This window comes from Lampetra fluviatilis, chromosome 17, assembly GCF_964198595.1.
Source record: "Lampetra fluviatilis chromosome 17, kcLamFluv1.1, whole genome shotgun sequence".
NCBI classification, from domain to species: domain Eukaryota; kingdom Metazoa; phylum Chordata; class Hyperoartia; order Petromyzontiformes; family Petromyzontidae; genus Lampetra; species Lampetra fluviatilis.
In genome coordinates this window covers 12,899,249-12,915,115 of record NC_136291.1, presented here as the reverse complement: position 1 = coordinate 12,915,115, position 15,867 = coordinate 12,899,249, and the positions used below count along the sequence as shown (strand labels likewise).

Here is a 15,867-nt window from a genome sequence, read left to right as displayed (position 1 = left end):
AATGATGATGAGCTATACGTCTTAAAAATGATTTTAATTGTACGATTCAGTTTCATTACTGGTGATAAATAAACATTTGTTATATTAAATACATTATTCCTCAAAATTTTGATTAATCTGTTCCCATTAATATAAATTCTGGACTTCACAAAACAACTGTTTTAAAATCCTGAGTTTGATCTTCATTGAACACCAATTTCCAAAATGGCATGTTTTAACCAAAGGGTGTGAAAGAAAATGTGTTGCTCCATATCCTTACGTGTGTTTTTCAGCTGGCTTTTACAATATTCTTTGTTCATGGGAAGATATGGATTAGTGGCATGTGGCACCAGTACTCCACTGCTCATCCAAGAGCAAGGCCAATCGCTATAATTCGAAATAAAGGTTTAAACTCGCTGCCAAGCGGCAGATTTTCTGTATAAAAGGGGCTTCCCAACATCAGAGGTCCAGCACCGTCTACGACAGTAGCAATGTCTCTCTTCTGGCTCGTCTCCTGCTTCGCCTTCATCGTCGCCGCCTTCGGTGAGGATTCTACTGCCGTCACACACCTGTTGAACTCAAACACTCACAAAGTTAAATGGGAGTCGCGCGCAGCGTTGTAAGAAGTGGACATATACACTTGAAAACTTCAATTGTATTTGTTAGGACTTCATAAGAACTAGCATATATTCAGGCAATTCTAATGTGAGAGAATAATCATAAAATGTATACCATGGTCAGGGATTTATTTGACAACCATGGGTAATTTCCTGTCAATATTTTAGAATGAAAAAAATGTGAAGGTATAGACATGGTGTACTGACAATTGGCGACAAAACGTATCAAATGCTTTGATAAATCTCCCAATTGACATGACAGAGAGGGAATATGTACATATTTAGCTTTCCATCTTCAAACGGCTCATCATGCAGACAACCTATTGTCAGAACTGACAGAACCTACTGCCAGTGAAATTAAATCAGATGCTTTGTGTAGATGCTTTCATAACAGGGGTAATGTAAAAAAATACAATGTAAACATAAATTGACATTTTAAAAACGAGGGGCACTCGTCTTTGGAGGTGTCTCAAACTAAATGTCTCAATGGTGGTGAGACGTTATCTCCCTTGCCTGGTATACATTCGATCGTGATTTCGATCCTGACCCTGACGCCTGCTTTATATCTGGAGTCTGGGTGTTTTCTCTTTCTCTCCCCATGGTGGTGTGGATTTTTGTCCAGGTCGCTCCACATTAGAAACATTTTGAGTATTTGGCTGATATAAATTTCCACGTGATAAGCGACTTCGTTGAGTTATCATTCGTGTCCAGCTGATTTCTGAAAAAGAACTAACAGCTCAGTGAACCTTACCTTGTAAAATATAGAGTTTATAGTTTTTATAGTTTAGCTAGCGGGAAGTACCTGGCGTTGCCCTGGCGATAAATATATTTAAAAACTTCTCTAAAACATTACATATATATACACAGATACTCAGCTATTTTGGAAGCTCGGTGGGCAGTTTGTCCATTTCTCCACCAACAAAATTATAAGAGTCTTGCAGAAGTCGATAAAGTCATAGAAAGTGGGGGGTAAATAGTTATTATTTAAGATTTACGAAAATTGTCGACTTCCCCCCTCGAAAAATATTTTTACCCTCGTGTAGGTATATATACCGATGTAGTGGTGGTATTGACGTGCGCCGACTGTGACAGTGATGGATCACGGGGCGGCGCGGGGTGCGGGGTTGGGCACGCGTTGTGGGCGTGGTGTGGACGCGCGCGCCGGGAGTGACAGATGACGAGGCGGCGCGGAGTGAGTGGTGAGGCACGATGAGATGTGGGAAAAGAGGATCGTGGCCAGCACCCGGCGATTGGTCGAATAAGTGGGTGCTCGCAGCGACGTCCGCAGGTGGGGTATAAAGGGGGACGCGCGAGAGCACTCGAGGGGAGTTACCCAGTTGAAGACCCGAAGACGGAGCTGAAGACCTAGTGAAGCCGAGTAGCTCAGTGGCGTTAGTCGCCGAGTAGCTAAGTGGATGTTGGTCATCCGAGTAGCTCAGTGGCGTTAGTCGCCGAGTAGCTAAGTGGATGTGGGTCATCCGAGTAGCTCAGTGGGCGTTAGTCGCCAAGTAGCTAAGTGGGTGTTTGTCACCCGAGTACTAAGTGGATGTTGGTCATCCGAGTAGCTCAGTGGCGTTAGTCGCCAAGTAGCTAAGAGGATGTTGGTCATCCGAGTAGCTCAGTGGGCGTTAGTCGCCAAGTAGCTAAGTGGGTGTTTGTCACCCGAGTACTAAGTGGATGTTGGTCATCCGAGTAACTCAGTGGGCGTTAGTCGCCAAGTAGCTAAGTGGGTGTTTGTCACCCGAGTACTAAGTGGATGTGGGTCATCCGAGTAACTCAGTGGGCGTTAGTCGCCAAGTAGCGAAGTGGGTGTCTGTCACCCGAGATACAAAGTAGGTGTTAGTCACCTGTAACCAAGTTTGATAAAATAAAGAGTGTGTTACCCGTGAAGTCGTCTCCCGTGGAGTTACTACATTACAACTGGCGTCAGAAGTAAACCTGTCTTCAAGAAGTATGGACACAAGGAAGACTACCCGTACCCACGAGCGAGGTCGGGATGACGACTGCGTACCGGGGACACCGACCTCGGGAGTAGAGGACGAGGAGTTGCCGCCGATGCAGCACTTCGCGGTGATGGCCGACGCTCCGCTTGCCTCCGACACCGGCCTCCAGGACGCGCACGCCCGCTTGGCGGAGTTGCTACTCGCCGCCGCCGCTGTCTTGGCCGACATCTCCGTTCCGGCGAGCGGAAAAACGGCTGCGGGGGTCGTGGAGGAAGCGACGGTGGAGGATTCCCGCCAAAGGGCGCTTCGCGCCAAAAGCCTGGAAGTTGCCGCCGTTTTTGGGGGGCCGCCACCGATTGGCGGGAAAGACGGACGCCACGTGGCCGGACACCTCCGCGCAGCGCAGCCCACGTCATCGGCGCGCGCCGGAGCCCTCCATTTTGCGCCTGACAACCGAGCCGACATTTTACACAACTCCAGCGGAGCGCGGGAAAATCTCTCCGACGTCGACGACGATCGGGTCCTCCAGCAAAGATTGCCCGCGCTGTCGGCGTTCAAGGCGGATGGGGGCGACTGGGGAGCCTTCCAACGAAGGTTCCTCGCTCATCAGGAGATGTCGGGGTGGTCCGACACCACTGCCCTGCGTGCGTTGCCAGCGATGCTTGACGACGACGCGCTTGCAGCCTTCACATCTGCTGCAAGGTCGTCCCGCTCTACGCTCCAGGCCGCACTACACCTGATGGCGAAGGTGTTCGGGCCGCCCTCCACGTGCCGCCACCAGTTCTACGATCGGCGGAAGGTGGCTGGGGAAACGACGCTAGCCTACCGCACGGCACTGCTCGCCTTGGCGGACGCGGCTTTTCCCCGCATGGATAAGGAGGGGAAGGACGCCATGGTGACGGAGCAGCTGCTGGTGTTGGCCCACGAGTTGGGGGTCCCCATCAACGTGGCAGACGAGATGGAGATCTGCTCCCTGGCGATCGCCATGAGCATTCACGCGTACGAGGTCCTCAAACGCAAGCCGGGGGTCGTCTGCAAATGGCCGGGGAATGCGGCACTGGCCGCCACGATCGCCGAACCTCAGCCAGCTGCGGTGCAGGAGCGGGCCTTCGCTGCACCGTGTCCGGGGGAGTGGAGAACGGGAGGTCGTTCGCCCACACGTTCGCCCCGCAAGCTGGAGCAACCGAAACCTACGACGTCCGTCGTCTGCTACAACTGCGGCCTTCGGGGTCACGTCGCAGCCGGGTGCCGGGCCCCGCGTCCGCGCATCGCAGGTCCACGTCGGGACGACGACCAGGCCCACAAGTCGTCCCAACAAAACCCGGCAAGTCGCGGCACCTCACACGTTCGGTCCACAAACACGGCACATTCGGGTCGCCGCTTCGCGGTGGGGGGTTCGCGGCTGGGTGCCGGGGGTTCAATTCGGCGGGGGGGGTCCGTACGCGGCCCGCAAGCAGTCGAGTGGTCCGAATTGGCCCACAGGATCGTGGCTGCGTCAGCCGGGTCGTCCGTGGTAACGGGGTTCATTGACGGGGTTGAGGTCCGGGTGCTTGTTGACACGGGTGCGTCGGCCACCATCATCTCGGACCTTATTTATAACATCCTTCCCGTCCAAAGTAGACCCCTTCTGCCGGTAGATGTGCCATTTTATGCGGCGAATGGGGGATCCCTGGGGATCATCGGCCAGATTCGGGCGACTATTTGCATTGGGGACATTAAATTAGCGGGCCCTATTTTTGTATCATCATCGCTGGCCGTTCCCTGTTTGCTAGGTACGGACTTTTTGTCAAAAATGCCCATCAAAATTCTTATTGATCAGGCCTGCATAGAGCTTCCGTCAGGTCGGCGGGTTGCCTTCTTGTCAAGCCCTATCAAAGTGCGCACGGTTTGTGCGACGGTGCAGGCGCTGGCGACTCACACTGTACGGGTACCCCCGGGATCGCAAATGTTAGTACCCCTTCGGTTCAGGAAGCCACTCGAGGTGGGTGCGGAGGCACAGGGGGTGCTGTTGGGGCCGTCAAACAGAGCCAGTAAGGGCCTCGACTTAGCGGTTGCTCAAACCATGGTGAGAGGGGACAGTGAGCCGTTCGTAATGGTCCTGAATACGGGGTCGCGGCCGGCCGTAATTGCGCAGGGAACGGTGCTGGCTCACGCCGCGCCGCTGCCCGTTGAGGAACGGCTCGTGGCTCAAGCAGATTTTACTGTCGAGTCGCATCCTCAAAGTGATGAGGGGACTGAGTGGTTGGACTCGCTGTGTGCGGGTTCTGCTAACTTGTCCGGGGTGCAATTGGGAGCATTGAGGGGTTTGCTCATCGAGTTTGCTGACGTGTTCAGCAAACATAAGTACGATATCGGCTGCACTGACCTGTTGCGCCACCACATAGCTACAGGGGACGCGGCCCCTATTCGTCAGAATCCTTTCCGGCTCAGCCCGGCCGAGAAGGAACATGTGCAATCGGCGGTTAATGATATGTTGGCGGCCGATATCATTTCGCCCTCTTCTAGTCCGTGGGGTGCTCCTATTGTCCTAGTAAAGAAACAGGACGGGTCCTTGCGGTTTTGTGTCGATTTCCGCCGCTTAAACAAAATCTCGATGGCGGATGCGTATCCGCTCCCCAGGATGGATGAGTCGCTGGATGCCTTGGCGGGAGCGCAGTTTTTTTCCACACTCGATCTGCTTTCTGGATTTTGGCAATTGCCACTCGATAACGAGTCTAAACCTAAAACTGCTTTCCGCACACCTGGGGGCCTTTTTGAATTCAACCGTTTGCCCATGGGCTTACATTCCGCCCCCGCCACGTTCCAGAGACTCATGGAATTGGTTTTGTCAGGCCTCCAATGGGATACCTGTTTGATTTATCTTGACGATATTATCGTCTTTAGTCGGACTTTCGAGGAGCACCTCCAGCGACTGAGAGCGGTGTTCCTCAGGATGCGTTCCGCTAAGCTAAAATTTAAACCGGCTAAATGTTTTCTGCTTCGGGAATCTGTCAGGTATTTGGGCCATATCGTGAGTCGTTCAGGGATCTCGACGGACCCTGCTAAGACGCATTGCGTCAGCTCATGGCCAACGCCAACCTCGGTCACGGAGGTTCGTAGTTTCATTGGTTTTGCCTCCTATTACCGTCGTTTTGTCAAGCAATTTGCCACCATAGCCAAGCCCCTGCACGCTTTGACGGCTAAGGGTGTGAGGTTTCACTGGGGGGCAGAGGAGGAGGATGCGTTCTGCTCCCTCCGTGACGCTTTGGTGCAGGCTCCCCCCTTGTGTTACCCCGATTTCACACAACCGTTTTTGCTTGACACGGACGCCAGCAATACGGGTATCGGGGGGGTGCTCTCACAGTTGGTCGGGGGGGTTGAACGGGTGGTCGCCTACGGTAGTAGGGTTCTCTCCCCCGCAGAACAACGCTATTGCGTAACTCGTCGTGAATTGTTAGCCATTGTGTTTTTTACACAGCAATTCAGGCCGTATCTTTACGGCCGTCATTTTACGGTCCGGACGGACCATGCGGCTCTACAATACGCTATGCGCGTGGCGCAGCCATCGGGCCAATTGTCCCGATGGTTGGAGGTCCTTCAAGACTACCAATTCACGACGATTTACCGAAAAGGGTTGCGGCACTCAAACGCGGACGCCTTGTCGCGGTTGCCGCCGTGCACGGACTGCACATGTTTGTTGGGATCAGCGCGGTGCAAACCCCCGGTCGCCGGCGCCCCGGGAGTTGCGCTCGCCGCCACTGACACCCCGGGAGAGGACGCCCCCACGGGGAGGGATTCGCTGTTGTCGTTGCCCCTCATTGAGTGGGGCCGCCTCCAGATGTCCGACAGCTCCCTACTTACGCTGCGTCGGAAAGTTGGCGCTCCCGAACAAGGGGAGGCGCGGGTCGGTTCCTGGGTGTGCAGACAGGGCCTGTTGATGAGGTGGGACAACATGTCCCGGCGTCACGTGCTCGTGGTGCCTGTTGCTATGCGGGGTAGGATTGTTCTGGCAGCTCATGAACGGCTCATGCATCTGGGTTTTCACAAAACGCTCGCCCTAATCCAGCGAGACTATTATTGGCCGGGGATGGGTAACGACGTGGCGAATATTCTTAAGGGATGCGTAGAGTGCGCCAAAAGGAAACCGCCACCATTGGCGGCTAATCCACCGCTGCAATCCATTCAGGTTTCGCGTATAAACGAATTGGTAGCGTTGGACATCTTGGGGCCCTTTCCGGTTACACCAAGGGGAAATAGGTTCCTGCTGGTTGGCGTGGAATACTTCACCCGATGGCCTATGGCATGGCCGCTCGCCAACCAGTCGGCTGCGGCGGTGGCGGACGCCTTTGTCCAGGGTTATGTGTTGGACAAGGGCGCCCCCGAACGCTTGCTGACGGATCAAGGGAAGAATTTTTCGAGCGTTTTGTTGCGCGAGGTATGCGACCTGTTGGGTACAAAGAAAGTGCGTACTTCCCCCTACCACCCGCAGACTGACGGGATGGTTGAGCGTCTGAACAGAACGATTACGTCTATGTTGTGCCAACAGGTCTGCGACGATCAGGTTGATTGGGACTTACAGGTGCCGGGGGTACTCGCGGCCTATCGAATGGCCCCTCATGCGGCGACAGGGTTTTCCCCATTTTTTTTTATGTATGGGCGGGAGGCCGATCCGGCCATGGAAGTCCAACTGGGGATTTCCCAGCCACGTGCAAAATCTAAATTGGCAGACCACATCAAATTTAATATCGCCAAATTGACTGAAGCGCGGGAGGGGGCAAGGTTGAATTCGCGGTCGCGGCAAATTGCAAACGAGAAATTGCATGAGCGGAGGGTGCATACGCATGATTGGAAACCAGGCGATAAGGCCTGGCTGCATTGTCCACATGCACCGTTGGCTACGTCCCCCAAGTTGTTGAGACCTTGGAGAGGACCGGTGGAAATTGTGCGGGTTGCACGGCCCCAGAGTATACAGATTAAATGGGGGAAACGCCGTTGGTATGTGCACCCCTCCCGACTGAAGCCCTATGCGGCACCGTGTGACCCCGTTCTGTGCCGTGACGACCGGGCGTGTGATGTGACCGTCGACTCGGGGAGGGAGGTGTCGCAGGCTGATCCTCACGTGTCTCCACCTGACCCACCCCCAGGTGCCTCGGGCTTGACGGCTGCTGACCATCGAGAGCCTGAACCCCGGGGCACGCACGAGTCCTCGATGCCTGGCCGATGTCTTCCTGAACTGCCGGCACCACCGGACGTTCAACCGCGTCTGGTGCCGTACGACGGACCGGCAAGGCGGACTCGGGCTAGGTCTCAACAATTTTCATGAGGACGGGTTTTGTTTGTGCTCTACACCGAGCTCGCCCGGTGTTCCCCTCTGCCGGGATAATGTCCCGTTGTAGGGACGCTCGGAAGAAAAGGGGACACTGCACGAGTCGAAAGAAAAAAAAAAATTTCCATTTATTTTTTTTGTATACACATTGCTATTGTCACTCGCCGGTTTGTATATATTGTTCTGTTGTCGCGGTGGCATTGGTTGAGGGTTGCGGATGGTGGTGTTCGCGTCGTGTTGTGTTGTTAGCTTAGTTGTTGTTCTTGTGTTGTGTTGTGTTACGGGGCACACAGGGAGGGTTTGTAATTTTTGTAGCAGCCGGGGCGGCTGCGAGCTATGTGGTAGGGGGTGATGTAGTGGTGGTATTGACGTGCGCCGACTGTGACAGTGATGGATCACGGGGCGGCGCGGGGTGCGGGGTTGGGCACGCGTTGTGGGCGTGGTGTGGACGCGCGCGCCGGGAGTGACAGATGACGAGGCGGCGCGGAGTGAGTGGTGAGGCACGATGAGATGTGGGAAAAGAGGATCGTAGCCGGCACCCGGTGATTGGTCGAATAAGTGGGTGCTCGCAGCGACGTCCGCAGGTGGGGTATAAAGGGGGACGCGCGAGAGCACTCGGGGAGAGTTACCCAGTTGAAGACCCGAAGACGGAGCTGAAGACCTAGTGAAGCCGAGTAGCTAAGTGGCGTTAGTCGCCGAGTAGCTAAGTGGATGTTGGTCATCCGAGTAGCTCAGTGGCGTTAGTCGCCGAGTAGCTAAGTGGATGTTGGTCATCCGAGTAGCTCAGTGGGCGTTAGTCGCCAAGTAGCTAAGTGGGTGTTTGTCACCCGAGTACTAAGTGGATGTTGGTCATCCGAGTAGCTCAGTGGCGTTAGTCGCCAAGTAGCTAAGAGGATGTGGGTCATCCGAGTAGCTCAGTGGGCGTTAGTCGCCAAGTAGCTAAGTGGGTGTTTGTCACCCGAGTACTAAGTGGATGTTGGTCATCCGAGTAACTCAGTGGGCGTTAGTCGCCAAGTAGCTAAGTGGGTGTTTGTCACCCGAGTACTAAGTGGATGTGGGTCATCCGAGTAACTCAGTGGGCGTTAGTCGCCAAGTAGCGAAGTGGGTGTTTGTCACCCGAGATACAAAGTAGGTGTTAGTCACCTGTAACCAAGTTTGATAAAATAAAGAGTGTGTTACCCGTGAAGTCGTCTCCCGTGGAGTTACTACATTACACCTACACACCCTACATACAACAGAGTAAGTAGTATCTATTGACTGTAGTTGTATCTACTGACTGTACAGTAGTATCTACTGACTGTTTAGTAGTATTTACTGACTGTTGTAACTACTGACCGAAGTAGTATCTACTGGCCCTACAGTAGTATCTACCGACTCTCTAATAGTAACTACTAACTCTATAGTAGTATCTGCTGACACTATAGTAGTATCCACTGACTATAGTAGTATCTACTGACTCGATAGCAGTATCTACTGATTCTAAAGTAGTATCTACTGACTCTATAGCAGTAGCTACTGACTGTAGTAGTATCTACTGACTCGATAGCAGTATCTACTATCACTACAGCAGTGCATACCGACTGTGTTGGTACCTGCTATCACTGCAGCTGTGCATATTGACTGTGGTGAAACCTGCTATGACTACAGCAGTGCATACTGACGTTGGTGGTTCCTGCTTTCAACTAAAGTGGTGCATACTGATTGTGGTGGTACCTGCTATGATTACAGCAGCGCATACTGACTGTGGTAGTACATGCTGACTTTATAGCAGTATCTATCGACTCGATAGTACAAACTACTAACTTGGCAGAGTGACGTCGTGAGGCCTAGTCCCGTTCAAAGCCCCTGGCCTCGCCTAGATTGCCCAGCCGGCCGAGGTGGCACCTTGGCAGGCTGGGGCTGGGCCGCTACCCTCGCCCTCCCCCACCATCCCCCGGACCGCTCTACAAAAATACTATCTAAACGCTATAATATTAGTATCTACCGACCCTATAGTAGTAAGTGCACACATTGAGGTGAAGGGGCGGGAGAAGAGGACATGACACTTTGAAGAATTTATCTCAGCGTTGTGTGTATTTTTTTGCATTTTTAACGCAAAATAAAGATTTTCCCCCCTATCCCAACGAAGGCGTGTGCTTTTCTAGGAACAATCCCTGGTCAGATTTGTTGCGCATGCGAAAATGTGTGCTTTGGTGAGCGCTCATCGGCGTAAGGAAATAAATAATAATAAATAGTACTACATGGTTAAGTAAACTACTTTAAAGTTGACAGATGCAACATCAGAATAGCGCTGGTACCTGGTTACTTTTTAAAAACATAAACCCCATGGTTCACGAGCCAAATCCTTCGCAAATTGTGTCCACACATAGACAGACACAGACAGACAGAAAAAAAATTACGTTTATAGGTAAGATTTTAGATATTACAAATAAGGAATACCTATTGTATTCTTAGGTTTTTTCGGTAAAGTCACGTAGGTAAAAACATTAAGAAGTAAAATAAAATAAAAATAAAAATCACGACGTTTCGGAGGCAACACAAGCTTCCGTCTTCAGGTGGTACCGTCACAGCCACGACAGCTGTATCAAGTAAATGAGAGATTGCAGGAGTTACCACTGCGTTTATATAATGGTTGGAGAAGGTGGTGGGGCAAGGGCCGCATACTTATTATTAATATGGTAAGGTGAGGTTTGAGACTAAGAATAGACTGCATAACAAAGGCTGAGCCTTTGTTATGGAGAGGTGCGGTTTGTTACTCAACCTGTAACAAGAAGACCACCACTAAACATGGTTAAACAGTAATGGTTGTCTGTCAAATAAGATTGGCAAATAAGTGTAGTTAAATCTTTTTTGCATGGTTAATCACATCTTTCCAATGATTACTCAGTTTGTAACCGTCATCACGTTTGAAATTATGTCTGTGTTTGTATATTTGTATGGCTTCGTGTACAAACCTTTGATGGTAGCCAGGAGGTTTGCAGAGAACCTTGGTCTCGGAAAATACAATTTCATGAGAGCCCACCGAGTTGTAGCAATGATCGGCAACGGCCGAAGGATCAGTTCTGCCGTGTTTCAGATCTGGCTTGTGCTCGCGGACACGATCAAAAACATGACGTTTCGTTTCTCCAATGTAGCAATCACCACAAATGCAACTCAATTTGTAGACTCCAGGATACTGTAAGTCAGGAACGACATCCTTCACAGATGAAATCAAATCACGGATTTTATGCACTGTACTGAATCGGACTTGGATCTTATGTTTGTTTAGAATTTTGGAGATCTTTTTGGTCACGCCTGCTATGTATGGCAACGTGATAGTTTTGGTCGGAGTTTCATGTGGCTGTTTCTGTATGGTGGGAGAGACAGCTTGGCGGATAGTGCGGTCAGAGTATCCGTTCATCCTGAGGGCCCGATGTACATGTCTTAATTCACCGGCCAGGTGGTGTTGGTCAGCAATGCCATGGGCTCTGTGGTATAGCGTTTTGATGAGAGAATTCTTTTGAGATGGGTGGTGGTGGGAATCCGGTTTCAAGTTAGAATCTGTGTGGGTGGCTTTCCTGTAGACAGAATGTCCCAAGGATCCGTCAGGCCTTCTCTCAAACAGAATATCCAAGAATGGTAGTTTACCGTCTTTCTCCACTTCCATGGTGAATCTGATGGATGGGTGTCTAGAATTGATGTGGTCCAAGAAGTGGTTCAATGCTGGGAGGCCATGTGGCCAGATGACGAAAGTGTCGTCCACATACCTCTTCCACAAGGAAGGACGCAGGGTGGATGTCTGGATGGCGTCTGATTCAAACTTTTCCATGAACATGTTGGCTATAACTGGTGACAAGGAGGAGCCCATAGGGGTACCCTCATTCTGTTTGTAGAAGGTGCCATTCCAGGTAAAATAAGTGTTGGTGAGGCAATGCCTAACCAGCGCAGGTACATCAGAATTCAATCCATGTTGGACTAAGTCCTCAATTATTGTTAGGGTGTCCGGTACTGGGACTTTGGTGAACAAAGATACTACATCAAAGCTGACGAGGATGTCATCAGGAGATAGTACCATGTCCTTAACCATAGAGACTAATTGGGTTGAGTTGAGTACTGCTGAAGAGGTCTTGCCTGTGAAGGGGAGCAGAGTATCTGATAGAAAACGGGCTAGTTTGTACGTAGGAGAGTTTATCGTCGACACGATGGGTCGTAGTGGGGTGCCACATGAAACTCCGACCAAAACTATCACGTTGCCATACATAGCAGGCGTGACCAAAAAGATCTCCAAAATTCTAAACAAACATAAGATCCAAGTCCTATTCAGTACAGTGCATAAAATCCGTGATTTGATTCCATCTGTGAAGGATGTCGTTCCTGACTTACAGTATCCTGGAGTCTACAAAGTGAGTTGCATTTGTGGTGATTGCTACATTGGAGAAACGAAACGTCATGTTTCTGATCGTGTCCGCGAGCACAAGTCAGATCTGAAACACGGCAGAACTGATTCTTCGGCCGTTGCCGATCATTGCTACAACTCGGTGGGCTCTCGTGAAATTGTATTTTCCGAGACCAAGGTTCTCTGCAAACCTCCTGGCTACCATCAAAGGTTTGTACACGAAGCCATACAAATATACAAACACAGACATAATTTCAACCGTGATGACGGTTACAAACTGAATAATCATTGGAAAGATGTGATTAACCATGCAAAAAAGATTTAACTACACTTATTTGCCAATCTTATTTGACAGACAACCATTACTGTTTAACCATGTTTAGTGGTGGTCTTCTTGTTAAGCTTGAGTCACAAACCGCACCTCTCCATAACAAAGGCTCAACCTTTGTTATGCAGTCTATTCTTAGTCTCAAACCTCACCTTACCATATTAATAATAAGTATGCGGCCCTTGCCCCACCACCTTCTCCAACCATTATATAAACGCAGTGGTAACTCCTGCAATCTCTCATTTACTTGATACAGCTGTCGTGGCTGTGACGGTACCACCTGAAGACGGAAGCTTGTGTTGCCTCCGAAACGTCGTGATTTTTATTTTTATTTTATTTTACTTTTTAATGTTTTTACCTACGTGACTTTACCGAAAAAACCTAAGAATATGAATCATTGCAGTCACGAAAGCTTCAAATCTAGAATTAATACCTATTGTGTATAGCATTGCAGTCCTCAATATTAGTAGTTTAACATAATGCAGTTATCTTAATACTTAGAAGGCCCACATACAGCATGCAGTTGCAAAAGTATAACTAGTACATGCTAAAAAGGCATGCATACTATGTTTATCATTTGTAACATTTAACGCTCATGACAATTAATTTTAATTAAAGCTTCCTTCGTGCGCTTGGAAAAACCATCCTGTCTTTAGTTTCCCAACTTTTAGTAAATAACACTGCGCACTTGATGCATTCATTTAAAGAGGAGGAGGAATCTTAAAAGTTACATTTTTTAACCATCAAGTCTGTGTACACTGTAGTTTTTATCCACCTTGCTAACAGTACTATGTATAATTATGTAATTTTGTATACATGGACACCCTGTAATCATCATCTGCCATAATCTATCCACTGCCGGATGAAATGCCCCACCAAGCCATTGCTTTACCGATCCTCCACACTCTGTCTATTACCTTCACTATTTAAAGTACTAACTTTGTAGGAAATTCATGCAAGGAGCATTCTCTAATGTTAACCACCAATCACCGTGTTCTTTACACATCACAGGGTGCGGTGTCCCGGCCATCAAGCCGGTCATCACCGGCTACTCTCGCATCGTCAATGGCGAGGATGCGGTGTCGGGCTCCTGGCCCTGGCAGGTGTCCGTGCAGGTGAGTGCTCAATGTTGGTATATCACGAGTCCACATTGACATGAACCATATCGCGGTGTCCACGACACAAGTGAAAGTCGGCCTGTACGCACTGCTGTTTGGTATGTGAGGTGTGCTACGCGTGTCCCAGAGTGCGACACGACACCAATTCTGTCGCGTCTTGCCACTACAGGATTCCACCACATGGCACTATTGCGGTGGCTCCCTCATTGACCCCTCGTGGGTGGTGACCGCTGCCCACTGCGAGTTCAAGTAAGCGCATGCAGGAGTCACTGTACCAGCATAGCACCGCTCATTGTTAACGACTTTAAAACGAGGAAGAATATCTTTATCAATCAGTAAATGTTCGGTTTTCTTAAATGCGTCCGCAGCCCATCCCGTGACCGCGTCGTCCTGGGCGAGCACGACAGGAACTCCAACGCCGAGAACATCCAGTCTCTTGTCGTCTCTAAGGTAAACTTTCGAGCCATGAATTGACCTCATGAACATTCCCTGCAACTTCCTAGACATTGAAATGGAAGAAGTTCAACTGATACCAATTGTGTTGATCAAGTACCCTGAATTTAACAACTGTAGCGAGTTTAAGATATTATAACATCTCGTTCTGTTTGCACACACAGGCCATCACTCACCAGCAGTGGGACTCCTACAACATCAACAACGACATCATGTTGCTGAAGCTGGCTCAGCCCGCTCAGATCGTGGACCGTGTCTCTCCCGTCTGCCTACCCGCCGCCTCGGATGTCTTCGCTGATAACATGATGTGTGTCAACTCCGGCTGGGGCAAGGTCCACTCTTCCGGTGAGCATCAAAGACCAATAATTAACACAATTTACTTGGTGCAGGGTATTCATTCAGACTTCCTACAGCTCGTAGGCCTATACAACTTTGACAGTAATTCGTGCCAAATAGTTATTAAGAAATATTATTAAAGAGATGATTTAACCCTTATTATGTTATTTGGCATTCTTCTATGTGTGCGTTCACAGCCTTCAACACGCCTCCCATCCTGCAGCAGACCGCTCTGCCCATTGTACCTACCCCCACCTGCCAGCAGAAGTGGGGCACCGTGAACGTCATCACCAGTGTCATGATCTGCGCTGGTGGTGCTGGAGCCAGCTCCTGCATGGTAAACGTTAATGGCCTTCCATTACGTAGCTAAAGTGGTATCTGAAGTCAGCGTTTTAATGCTTACACCAGAAGGTAGGCGATCATCATTGGAGGTATGAGGGATGGTGGGGTTTATGGGACTATCTTGCAAAAGTGTAACATGTTTGAAAGTAAACCATTGATGAAAGTAGTTGTTGACAATTTAATAGGATTGAACTTTGATATATACCTCAATACTTAATTTTAAGTGGCAATATATTTTTTTTATTTCATCATCTAATGTAATTTGGTGACAGCTCATTATTACCATGCACAATGCACATACATTATTTTAAAAAATGTGTAATTATTGCAGACCTGCACAACCATATAAGTGAAGTGTATCTCAAAACAACTCAATTGTCATCAAAGATGGGTCGGACGGTTTTATTTTACTTTATTCTGTCTCGATATCGAAGCTCATTCTGATATGCTTGTGGCTATGCACCTTGCGTGTCTTCTCTCCAGGGCGACTCTGGCGGCCCCCTGGTGTGCGAGAAGAACGGCGTGTGGAACCTCGTGGGGATCGTGTCGTGGGGCAGCAGCTCGTGCTTCACCAGCATGCCGGCCGTGTACGCGCGCGTCACCGCCCTGCGAAGCTGGATGGACCAGACCATGGCTGCCAACTAGACACACCGATGGGCAACGATTCAGTAATTGCTTTCAATTGGTCGCATCGAATTCGTGATTGTGAAGACCTTGGATATTGTACGAATCAATTTGTTGATGACATGTTGTATCATTAATAAAATTGTTGACCAATATTTTTTCCCAAAAAGTTTGATTTATTTCATCCTTGACTTGTTTTAGTTTAACACGTAGGCTTTCGCGACCAATATTATCCATAATACAGGTTTTTTTGGGTTAGATCGCGTATTCCATTTGTAGGCAGTTAAAGGAATACGAGTTAAAAAAATAGTAAATTTAATCTAAACATATCATACAATATAAACCACAGATTTCTTTACAACAGTAACATAGCCAATATTCCAACAAACTAGTCGACCTTCCCAATTGCAATTCTAAATGTATACTCACGAATATTCTTAATTCATT

General features: G+C 49.4%; 1 protein-coding gene across 1 annotated transcript; it reads left to right on the top strand.

Moving 5' to 3' along the window:
* Positions 1–470: 470 nt before the first annotated feature.
* LOC144936708 (chymotrypsin B-like) lies at positions 471–15,441 on the top strand. Its single transcript, XM_078863843.1, has 7 exons — positions 471–522; positions 13,559–13,662; positions 13,835–13,914; positions 14,034–14,115; positions 14,283–14,463; positions 14,652–14,791; positions 15,280–15,441. Exons 1-7 carry the CDS (start codon positions 471–473, stop codon positions 15,439–15,441), a joined length of 801 nt encoding a protein of 266 aa, XP_078719969.1.
* The last annotated feature ends 426 nt before the right edge of the window (positions 15,442–15,867 follow it).

Excerpts from the sequence above, each read along its gene's own strand:
- LOC144936708 (XM_078863843.1), top strand. The coding sequence starts at position 471 with ATGTCTCTCTTCTGGCTCGTCTCCTGCTTCGCCTTCATCGTCGCCGCC. Across the intron at positions 13,663-13,834 it reads CCTGGCAGGTGTCCGTGCAG|GATTCCACCACATGGCACTA; the intron begins GTGAGTGCTCAA and ends TTGCCACTACAG. Across the intron at positions 13,915-14,033 it reads GCTGCCCACTGCGAGTTCAA|CCCATCCCGTGACCGCGTCG; the intron begins GTAAGCGCATGC and ends ATGCGTCCGCAG.